Here is a 12,216-nt window from a genome sequence, read left to right on the forward strand (position 1 = left end):
ACCAACAAAGTGACCTTTCTGCTTCGGATAGAGGTGTGAAAGTGTAAAACTGAAGCAGTGACAGCAAAGTATGTGCTCACAGTGCTAGTATCCTAGTGCGAGGCTTCACAGCTTAACAGAAAACCACGAGTGCATCCCTGGAAGCATCTTGGGGGCTCATATTGTGTCCACGTTTTTTTCTTCTTCTCTCCTCTCTTGTTTAGGGTGTCGGGGGAGCGTGAATAAACTATGCAAATAAGTTTGTGCACAGGCGGTGGATATCAAAGTGGCGGTTGCTAACGTGCTTGCCGCTGTTGTGGACCCAGTCCTGGTCTCTGATGCTCCGGCAAGTACGACCACAGACGACCCTTGTTTAACCCGCCATATAAAAGAGGTGGAGACCTGAAGCAAAGAGCTGGAAGTGCAAGCCATGCATCTCCGTATCAGGGCTCTGAGTTGGAGAGAGGGTCTCCTGCTGCCTCTACGCCTTTGTCACCTCACCAAAGCATTGTCCCTGATTCTGCTGGATTTGATATAAGAAAGCACATCACATTAGTACTTCAATTTGACGAGTCTGAGGTGGACTTTTATTTCAACATGTTTGAGCGTAATAGCAGCTGCACTGAACTGGCCTAAGGAAATTTTGGTCGCTTTTCTTACAGTGTAAACTTGTAGGGAAAGCCCAAGAGGTGCGTTCTAATCTAATCGAACAGAGCTTAGGCTATGAAAAGTTAAAGACTGTGTTGAAATCTTCTGAGCGTGTCCCCGAAACTTATCGACAGAAATTCAGAAATGGCGATAAAACTGCGAACCAGACCGACGAGGGGTTTGCGCAAGAAAAGAGCGTTTTATTTTATAAATGGTGTCAGACATGTAAGCTCTGTAAGTTCAATGAGCTGTGAGAGCTAGTATTACTGGAGGAGTTTAAACGTCTGCCTGAGCATATTGTTGTCTATCATCCGAACCGGGGACTAAATTTAATGCAGTAGATCCTCATTTTAAGCCTTTCATCTCTCAAGGCTTTGATTCCCTCACTGGTGAGGAAAAAGACCAAGTGCCAGTGACCGTTATGCATTGACACTCATTTATGTTGGATAGTGTGTCACCTCTGTCAGAGGAAACTTCATGTCACTCTGATATGCTGCTGTGGGGTATCATGATGAGTGTAGTTAAAGCCCTGCGTCATACAGTGCACTTACACTCACCTTGTCTTCAGGTATGTTCAAGTGGCTGTGCGCCCACGTGTACCAATCAAAAAACCAGTGGCGTTTCATTTATACTCGGTAACAATTTAGCAGGAGGACGGGTATTTCATTCGCCCGACGTCATCAATGTTCAAGGGGAGGGGTGGCTGCTGCGCTCGCCACCCCTCCCCTTGCCTCCGATGTTCCAGACGTGTGTCCTTCGGGCGCATTGACTCGTAAAATGGGTGAAGCTGTGGATTTGTAGAGATCATTTATGGCTACTTTGGATGAGACCAAATCTCCCACCTTGTAGATCCCCATAATTGAGAGGGGGAAGGCATCTAAGAGTGAGAAAAAGTCTTTACTGTTCCCCGCTGAGGCAGAGCTGAGTTTACAAGTAAACAGAGAGAAGTTGAGAGAGGCTCAGAAAAGTGACCTGTCACTGGCTTCGTGTGGCTCCTGTTAACAGCTCGATAGGACCAGAGACGAGGTTCAGAGGAGCAGTGGGTGAATTACAGCATACACAATAATAGACCACAGACCACAATATAAATTAGATGTCAGCTTGATTATGTAGAGAAGTTAGCAGTCGTAGTAGACAAAACATAAATTGGCACCACAATTCAGAATTCACATTTCACAAAACATTTTGACACTCAACATAAATCATAAATTTCCCAATTTAGTTTTTTCACACGATTTAAAAAAAAAAAAAAAAAAAAAAATTTATTCCAAACGTTTTGTCCAGGTGATAACGTTTTGGTGCTTCTTCCACTACTGGGATCCAGGCAACAGGCTCAGTTTCCTGGTCCACAGCTGGTGGAAAGAAAAATCAGTGATACAAATTATGTGATTCAAACTCCTGATAGGAAGTCCAGGGTCTGCCATGTGGTCATTGAGGTACACGCAAGTGAACTATGCAGCTAGTTGTGTCAGAATGGATGAGGATTGGTGCACAGCAGGGACGGCGGCAGCTGATTGGAGCGTCATCGTATCAGAGCCAGACATAAACAACCAAGATGGCATGGCCGAGCTGCAAGGGGAGAGCACCTCATCCACTCTGTACCAACAGTCACACCACTGCCAGCGATGCGTCCATGTCTGCCTGTAGTTGGAGCTAGTACAGAGATCATAGAGGTGGACTGCCTACGTTTTTTTTCCTGTTTTGATTAGTTAGGAAATTTAGTTATTGCATTTTTATTTTGTTATGTTTTGGATAGATGATGTTCGTGTTTTTACAGCAAGAAATCTTTGTATCTTAAGAATGAGAAAACTCCCCATCAGGGAATTGAACCCCGGTTTTCTACATGACAGGCAGAGATACTGTCCACTATACTAACAAAGAGAGGTAGAGGCTATTACATACAGGCTGCATTTGAGATTCTAATAATCCAAACACAACTGTGGACAGTGATGCTCACATGTTTCTTACTAGAAACAGCAGCTCATCCAATGAGGAAACTTTTTTTTCCCAAGGATAAGTCAACACAATACCCATATATTTGAGTAATAATAATAATGCAAACACAAATGTGGACGGTGACGATCACATATTTCTCACTAGGAACAGCAACAGTCCACTGACACTGTGGAGGTGGTCACATGGCAGCCTCCCCCTTCCTTGTTAGTATAGTGGACAGTATCTCCGCCTGTCACGTGGAAGACCGGGGTTCGATCCCCCGACGGGGAGTAGTTTAGGCCTTTTAATCCATGATTAAAGTACACTCAACAGTTCCACACTGTTTGATAGTGCACTTACAGTCACACATCTGCAACTCCCTGACCATGATTGCATTTGCTTCACTGTTTGCTTCCCAGATCTGCCATCCAGATCAGATGCTGAGCAGCCTCTCAGGTTATATTGATGTAGGACTCGATTTACTGTGGCTATAGATACTTCTGTACCTGATTCCTGCACCAGATCCTTTACTGTTGTTCTGGGATTGATTTACACTTTTCACACCAAAGTAAGTTCATCTCTAGGAGACAGAACATGTCTCCTTCCTGAGAAGTATGACACCTGACTGGTCCCATGGTGTTTGTACTTGCATACCTTTGTTTTCAGGGGCAGGTTAACTTCAGAGGATCAGATCCAAACCTACCAACGACCCAACCACTGACCAGTCAGATACCTGGAAGAAGAGATTACAATTAAGTGATAAATAACAATGGGCAGTAGATAATTCTATAAATCAGTTGAATTGTTTTGTTGTTTGAGTCTTTCCATGTGTCCACTCTGGTTTTGAAACAGAGCTTCTAACAAACAGGAGAGGTTATCACTAAATAACTACATCAGAACTATTAGAGCTTCATCTGAACTGAACACAGACTCTTTAATCCACAGGAGGAGACATGGAGTAATATTTATTTATAAGTTATTTACAAGTTTATTGATCAGAGCCAAATATTGCTTTGGCCTCTCCCTCTCCTCCTCTCTTGCCACTGCCTGTCTCTCCCTCTCCTCTTCCCTCTCTGCCTGCTCTCTCAGGAAGTCCAGAAAAGCCTGACCGTCCCTGGGTCTCTACCTTTGTGGTTGGCCCGACCTTCTTCTGCAGCAGGGTCACTGTCACTTCAGTAAGATATTAATCATTATGGATGGAGACTGCCCCAGTCTGGCTTCAAGCCCTCCTCAGAAATACAGGCAATGATGCAAGGAGTCAAAATCAATACTCACCCCCATCAATTCTGGATGAATTTCTTTTCCTGGTAAAAAGGCTGTGATTGGCTGCCAGCCATTCAGTGAGGGTCCGGGTTTCCTCAGCTGTCCCTTGATTCAAATATTGCTTAAACGTTGCTGCACAATTAATCAAATTACAAATTTGGATCAGATGAATGCATGGCAGTGAAACTCATGACTGTGCTAGTTGCTATCCTGAGCTTTACATCAGACTTCGCGAGGTTCCAGGGGAAATGGCCACGATGATCCGAGTGCGGATTGATACTGAAATATTGATACTTCCAATTCCAAATGTTTCTGTTCTAGGATCGGTTCTCACATTAAAAGAATTTATACCTTTATTCAGTAATTTGTGGTAAATGTGTCTTTTATCATCAACAGGGACACACTAGAAAGTAACAACACTATCACCAGGATCTAGTCTAAATAATACCTGGTTGATAGGAACTACTTCTCCTTCTGCCCATCAGAGTCATATGAACTACACCTCTATTAATAAATGACCCACTGATTGACATTGTGTTGACATTGATGATGGCTGAACGCAAAACAAAGTCATGTGTGGCAGCACAACAAACCTTGTCAAACACCTGAGATACAGTATCACCTCAGATTTACTGAACGTGACCTCTCGGCTGTGTTTGTGGTGCTGGTGCCTTTGAGAGGATTTTTTAATGTAAATATTAAACAATTAAACATATCCGTGACTGTGCTCACCATATATGGCTTGTTACTTAATTTAACTACTAATTAGCCAGCAAATGAATTAGTCTTTAAGCAACATGACGCTAAGATGCTTAATCATTGGACTAGATTCCAGTGTTTTGGAGATAGACTTCTCCTTGCAGATGGAACGTTAAACTGATTTCATCTAATTTATTGTGATGTTATATTTTATACTTCTATGCACACACAAAAAATGCTGGGTTAAAAACAACCTAGTTTGGGTAATTTCCATAACCCAGCCCAGCATTGCTGGGTTACACGAACAGCCCAACAGATTTACACAAACGTGGGGTGACTTTGACCCAGTGCAGGGTAATTTTTATTTCTGTTGTTGGTTACCGTCTGATTTTTTATTTTATTTTTTACATTATCACTATCTTGTTAGTCTAACATTATTTTAAAAAGCAAAGTACTAATAATGACTGTTTAATTAAAACAAGCATCTATTAATATTTAAACTTCTTCTCACCTTGCGGTACTGGTACTTGAGATGAATTGAAGAATTAAATGTCTCAATACAGAAAATTACATCCACCATTTCCATTACATAAACAGAAATAGATCAAATAAGCTGAATGAGCAAGTCAAATTCATCTGAAAACTTCATTACAATTTCTCTAACAAGAAAAGTGTAGGCTACAGGACAAAGTTGCTACAGTTTAGTCTAAGTAATTTCCTGGGGTGGAACTTTGGCAAGGGTGGCAAAATGTGGGCTAATCAGGGGCCAACTACTCAAAAATATTTCTGAGGAATACGTCAGTCACGCTGCACCTCCCTCCTCCACCTCCTGCTCCCAGCTCTCATGAGCCATGACTGAGGATAATGTCTAAAAAGAAATAGAAATATCAATCTGTGAATACAAACAGGTGATTATTGAAGGACTAATAACATCAGGATTCATTTTTGTATTGATCTTGGGATGACACACCCTCAAGTCTCCACCACTGACCAGGAGACTGGTCAGTGGTGGAGACACAACTACCACCATGTGCTCTGAACAGGTGAAGTCACGTGAGGTGCTCTTTCATAGATTTTTACTTGTACATGGAGGATACAGTTACACAAACTCTCAGATCAATGTGCAAGCCATTCTGACGAGTACAGATAAGATCTCCTCTCTTATAGCATCCAGTCAACGCCTTTAGGGAAAGATACAAAACGCCAGAACACAAATAATCACATCGTCCCGGTCATCATGACCCAGCCAAAGACAATGTCCCCACCAGATCTTTTCGCTTGCACAAATGTCAGATTGATAATACTCTCAAACTTAGCAACAGGTCAGGCAGTGAACTCCAACACAAAGACAAAACACATCTGTTCAATCACAATATCACAATTTGTGTTTTAATGTTGAATAAAACATGAATGAATTGATGCCTTGTGAAAACTCTCAGCTGGTTCTGGAACATTTCAGTCATACTGTTATCAGTCAACTTCTCTATCACCATCATTCCACTGACATTCATCACCAGACATCAAAAAAATCTTGACTGATGGGACATGCTAGTTTTCATATTAGGTGAGTGCTGAGGTAGTCGTTTGTGTATTCAATAACCAAATTGTATTTTGAATGTAGTTGCTGAGTTTCATCTAATTTTTATCCCTAACATAGTCACTCACCATATAGGAAGAGGTCTAACTGGCTTGTCAGTGCACAACATCCCTTCAGTCAGAGGCTGCAGTGGAACAGATACCTGGATTGATCGTGGGAAATACGTATATCTCATGTGGTCACAGGGCAGCCTCCACCTTCCTCGTTAGTATAGTGGACAGTATCTCCGCCTGTCACGCGGAAGACCGGGGTTCGATTCCCCGACGGGGAGAAGCTTTATGAAACCTTTTAATTCAGCTATGAGAATATTTTATTTAACGCCCTGCTTTTGCATTACACCGTGTGAAACGAGAGATTAAGGGCTCAGTTTTTGAAGTTCCTATGAGCATATGAAATCCAAAACATTGTTAAACAATAAATTAAACCATCTGAAAATATACAGTAGAGAGACTAGTCTTTCCACTTTTACTTAACAGGGCCCGTATTCACAAACTATTTGATCTTACCACTGAGAGTTCTCCTGAGTTGCACTGGAAGCTTCTAACTAAATGTTTTCTCCTAAAACCTCTTCTACCTCTTGGGGATGAAGAAGAAGCTTCTCCCCGTCGGGGAATCGAACCCCGGTCTTCCGCGTGACAGGCGGAGATACTGTCCACTATACTAACGAGGAAGGTGAAAATTATCCCGTGACTACATCCAGTCTGTGGACGGCTGACGTTTACATTTTGACTTTTTCCTTTTGTCAGGTTACACTGCAGCCTGTTGGAGGACCCGCTACTCTCCAAGCTGAGCGGACGGAACCCCCACTACACCAGCTGCTACAACTACTCTGACTCAAAGATGATCGGTACCGGCAAAGGCGATCAGGGCATCCCTAATTTAGAGACTTCCAAAAACCCACCTGGTGACAAGTCTAGCCATAAAGGAGAGCGTGTGATGCTCACGTTTCTTGAAAGGACCATCAACAGGCCACTGACTGGCTGGATGTGGTCACATGACAGTCTTCCTCTCCTTGATATTATAGTGGTCAGCATCTCTGCCTGTCATGTGGAAGGCTGGGGCTTGATTCCTTGACAGAGAGCAAACCAAATCTTTTCTTTTTGGTGCTGGACCACAACAGCAGAGGCAGCCCTGTAAATGTGGTCGCCCACCTGAATGTTGGTGTTTCCCCACTGGCTGTTGCTCTTTCAAACTGAATTAGCACAAAGAGTTTCAATCGAAGGGCATCTACATCCTGCAGTGTTGCCAACTTAACACATTTGTGGCTAGATTTAGAGACTTTTCAAAAAAGCACCTAGTGACAAATCAGGTACCTTTTAGACAAAGGGTGTAGGTTTGTATATGTGTGATAGGGACATGTCCCTATTAAAATATCCATCTGCAAATACAAACAGGAGATTATTAAAGGAGCAAGAACTCCAAAAAGAGTTCTTGTCCACCACCGACCCAGGAGACTGGTACCACATTTACCACCATGTGCTCCTAAAGATACAGCAGGTATTTTGTTTTTCTTTATTTATAACAATTTAACACAGTGCAATTTCTCAAACTGATTCAAAACAACAAGGCCATATCGACACTAAATAAAAATAGATACATAAATAAATACAAAATAAAATCACAGTGCAAATACAGAATAAAAATAAATATACTTAAAGCAAGACATCTTCACTTTCCAGTCGTCAGTGTAACAGCTCTTAGACCAACAGGTGAAGTCAGGTGAAGCACTCTTTAATATATTTTTATTTGAACATTGAAGTTACAGTTACTCAGATCCATGTGTTACAGGTACCGGGCTGCAATTCCCATTAACAGTTATATGTTCCCTGAAATACAGGGAAAAGAACTGTGAGACAGGGAGACGTGGCTTGTCTTCACTGAATCCTCTGCAGTTATTTTATTCACATAAAGTAATATACTGTTTGCATTGCCCTTTTTAGCCAGTATTTATTTCTACTGTATATTTTACTGTCTCACTAGACACATTTTTCCCGGTCATACGACACATAAAACACATAAAATGTGAAACCTCAGAACAATATCTTGTCTATGAGTCCAGTTTTCAACTTTCATTCATCTTCCCAAGTTAGTTTCCGCTGTAATTGCACTTGAATGCATTGACACACGGTGGCTATGAAGCATCGCTAGGACTTTAGTATAACAGCTATAGCACTAACACGTTCATAAAGTTATATAACAACACAAGTTAGCGTGTTATAAGTTTTTAAACATGAATAATAGTGTGACCCAAACTCACATTTTACCGCTAGCATGGTGGCTAACATAGAAAATGACAGTAATGCCGCCATCGACACCCCCAACATACAAAAGGGGAACTAGCCCTCTCACCGCTCATTTTGCTCTTGGACTTGAACCGAAATTAAATTTCAGCATTAGCTCACAAACTATAGCAATTTCAGTGAGGCTTTGATACTGTACCGACCTGAAATACATGGAAAAATCTGTGAGACAAGGAGACGTAACTTGCCTTCACTGAATCCTCTGCAGTTATGAAGAGAAACCAGCAGAGCAGCGCATTTATTTACTGTCTCTGGGGGAAGCCATAGTCCCACACTGCCAGCTGCTGTCAAAGAACTGCTATAGCATGTTAATTGTCTGGGCCTTAACCCAAATTACCTCTGAGGGAGATAAAGAAATCTTCTCAAAAAAATAATACAGGCTACGACATTATGACCCTCAACTACACAAAAATTTATATCCACACAAATGTGAAAACACATTTGTGGGTATCACATGCAAGTCATTCTGACTAGTACAGACAAGAGCTCCTCTATTATAGCAACGCCTTTAAGCAAAGATACACAATGCCAAAACAGGCAGCTACCCCGAAGGCCAAGTTGGATCCTTTTACTGGAAACATTTCCTGAAGAGGACGGTCCCCAACATTAATAGTCACATCGTCCCGGTCATCATGACCCAGCCGAAGACAATGTCCCCACCAGATCTTTTCGCTTGCACAAATGTCAGATTGGTAACACTCTTAAACTTAGCAACAGGTCAGGCAGTGAACTCCAACACAAAGACAAAACACATCTGTTCAATCACAATATCACAATATCCCTCACAGCTTATCTTCTTCAAGACAGAAACAACAGGGATCAACCTCAAATCCAAATGTTGTGAACGTTTCTGCTGCTGGACACACTCATCCAGATAGTAAATCTGTACATCTATGAGAGTGCAAAGGGTATGAAATTTAGATAAACCTCATATTTCAAGAATACAGTGAAATGTAAAAAAAACCTCCAAGTATGTGTTGTACAGTGCTATATTTTCTTATCATGTCAGCTCGATTGGAAAATACTTAGACTAGGAATATATGGTATGAACATTCCTTCTTAAACTTTTCTGCTCTCCACAGTTGTAAAGAGTGGTCACCTGACTTACCGTAGCCTTCCTGTCAGCTCCAATCAATCCGTCCATCCTGCTCCGACTTTCCTTATCAACAAGGTGTTTCCTCCACAGAGCTGCTGCTCACTGGATGGTTCTGTTGTTGGCTCCATTCTGAATAAAAACTCTAGAGACTGTTGTATGTGAAAATCCAGGAGACCAGCAGCTTCAGAAACTCTCAAACCAGTGCCTGACACCATAGATCGTGTCACAGTTACAGTCAGTGAGTCACATTTTCCTCATTCTGATGTTTGATGTGAACATTAACTGAAGCTCCTGACCAGGACCTGCAGGAGTTTACATTCCACCATGGTGCAGGTGCACAGTTGCTCCTAATAAAGTGCTCAGTAAGTGTCTGTTTTTAGTTTGCAGCTAACATTTCTTTAAAGAAAAATCCATTCAATGTATTCTTGGTTATCAAAATGTCGCTTGCTGAGGAAAGTTTAGATGGACTTGTAGATGTAATAGATAAACGTGTGTTATTTTCATTACCTGCTGACAGTGTAAATGTTTCCTGGCTTGCTATTTAGCCAGAAGTATAATTCACTCTCTGAAGGCGAAAAGCCTATAAAAGTGCAGGGGAACCATGACAGTCTTCATAATGGCGCTGCACTGTTATATCGCTGTGGTAAAAACTGATACTTCATGTTTTAGCTGTGCGCGCTCCCGCGGAGCTCATGCACTTTCTGGTAGGCGGGCAGTCTCTGCCCCGCTCTGACGTAGAAAAGACGTGTCCTCTATTTTTCATAAAAAATAAATTACATCAATTTGCGTTTAACTTATAAGCAATCATATATTGCCAGTAATACATGTATTGTAAATTTGGTGATTCTTCTATTGATATCAAAACATTTTGTTTATTGTAATTTTTACGCGGGAGGTCAAAGGTTAGTAACAAAATGGCTGAATCCAGTGGAGCCGCAGCCACTATGCTTCGAGTAGCTGGAAAGAGAGGGTATATTTGAATGTTTTGATGCGCGGGGGCTGCTCCAGTTACTCTGTGGATCTGTTCTCTTCTGTACAACACCCACTGCTAGTTATGGACGACTTATATTTACGGATACGTCCATTGTGGTTGCAATAAAAACACTGCACAGCCGTTTCCGTGGGACACACGCCGAAGCTGAAGCAGTCATTGCAGGGAGGCTAGTGCATCGCTGGCTGCTGCTTCTGACTCCGACCATCGTTATTCTATTACATATAACATTTTTGTTAGTGTCCCTGTGCATTAGAGGACACCCTTTTTGTTTTTGCAGTCTTGTAAATGTATGAACTTGCTAAATCTGAAGCCAGCAAAGTAGCCCAGCACGGCAGTCAGGAGGGAACCGAGGCGGAGCCGTGGGTCGGCATGTTGAAACTTTAGTCAAGACACAACAACGAACGAAGATGAACAGGAAGAAGGACAAAGGATTTGAGAGCCCACGCCCCTTTAAATTATAAGTTCTTTTTCTTTACCTTTCTCCTTGTTAGCCTCAAAATGAATGAAATGTTTGCAGTTGTGTTTGACAGTGGAGCAAAGTTAACGCTGACCAAGCCAACATAACGTCAGTTTACAGCGTTCAGACAGTAACGTTACAAGAACAAATAGCGTTTGAATATATATCTGCTTGATATAGTTCAGTTCCCTGTTCAGATTTACAGCGCATATTTACGTAGTTTTTCTGTCACTGCTTTTACGACCCACCAGGTGGTGTGCATCAACAACATCAACTTCCAGAGGAAGTCTGTCATCGTGAGTACAGCAGCTAAAGTATACCAGAAATTATAAAACGGCCAATATTACACCAAGCTGCATCCTGTCCAGTTACTGCACCAACTTAAAAAATATAATAATAATGATAATAATAATAATAATAATAATGAAAAACCGCATTTGTTTAGCACCTTTCATATTGGAAATGCAACACAAAATGTTTTACAACAGAGAAGTTACATACACCACCTGCTGCACATGAAAAAAACAAAATGAACATAAAAACATGTTAAAACACTATAATAAATATAGTAATCATTATTGGTATAATAAAAATTTATATTGCACGTTATACCTATTGATATTATATTTATATATGTCTATAATCTTTTTTCACATTTAATTGTGAAATATATATTTAAGCCATCTGACCTGCAGTACTTGTACTTGCTTTGCTTTATCTTCCTTTGTTTTTTTTCTTCTTACTATGTTTATTGTTATGCACCGAGACACCAAAGCAAATTCCTCATATGTGAAAACCTACCTGGCAATAACTCTGATTTTGATTTTGACATTAAAAAATAAGATCAAGTAAAAAACTTTTACCTTTAACTTTTCTGTAAGTTAAAGATGACAGGAAGAGGTGACTGATTGATATTGGGGTTCTCTCTTTTCTTGTCCATCCATTAACACATTACACTCTGGTGCTCACTCTGGGCTCTAATCCAGACAATGAAAGTCACTGCAGCTGATGATAAGAGTTGTCTTCCATTTTCACTCACCTACTCCTTTCTGTGCGTCTCTTAGGGCTACGTTGAGCTGACCATTTTCCCCACTGTGGTCAACCTGAACCGGATCAAACTCAACAGCAAACAGTGCCGCATTTACAGGGTTCGAGTCAATGAACTTGAAGCTCCGTTCATTTACAATGACCCCACGCTGGAGGTGTGCCACCACGAGTCCAAGCAGTGAGTACATCACTCTGCTTTTA

General features: G+C 41.3%; 1 protein-coding gene and 2 non-coding genes across 3 annotated transcripts in view; 2 read left to right on the plus strand and 1 right to left on the minus strand.

Moving 5' to 3' along the window:
• The first annotated feature begins 2,100 nt into the window (after positions 1-2,100).
• Positions 2,101-12,216, plus strand: part of taf2 (TAF2 RNA polymerase II, TATA box binding protein (TBP)-associated factor) — a 39,960-nt gene continuing 29,844 nt past the window's right edge. The window contains exons 1-4 of the mRNA XM_071469137.1: positions 2,101-2,225; positions 6,868-7,054; positions 11,121-11,264; positions 12,033-12,193. Coding sequence (XP_071325238.1) covers positions 2,101-2,225; positions 6,868-7,054; positions 11,121-11,264; positions 12,033-12,193 — 617 coding nt within the window. The remainder of the gene's footprint in view (positions 2,226-6,867; positions 7,055-11,120; positions 11,265-12,032; positions 12,194-12,216) is intronic.
• Positions 6,321-6,392, plus strand: trnad-guc (transfer RNA aspartic acid (anticodon GUC)). The gene has a single exon. It is a non-coding gene; the product is annotated as a tRNA-Asp (tRNA).
• trnad-guc (transfer RNA aspartic acid (anticodon GUC)) lies at positions 6,720-6,791 on the minus strand. Its single transcript has one exon. It is a non-coding gene; the product is annotated as a tRNA-Asp (tRNA).

Source organism: Trachinotus anak, unplaced genomic scaffold, assembly GCF_046630095.1.
Source record: "Trachinotus anak isolate AG129_WGS33_773 ecotype Australia unplaced genomic scaffold, CSIRO_AGI_Tana_v1 ptg000032l, whole genome shotgun sequence".
NCBI lineage: Eukaryota > Metazoa > Chordata > Actinopteri > Carangiformes > Carangidae > Trachinotus > Trachinotus anak.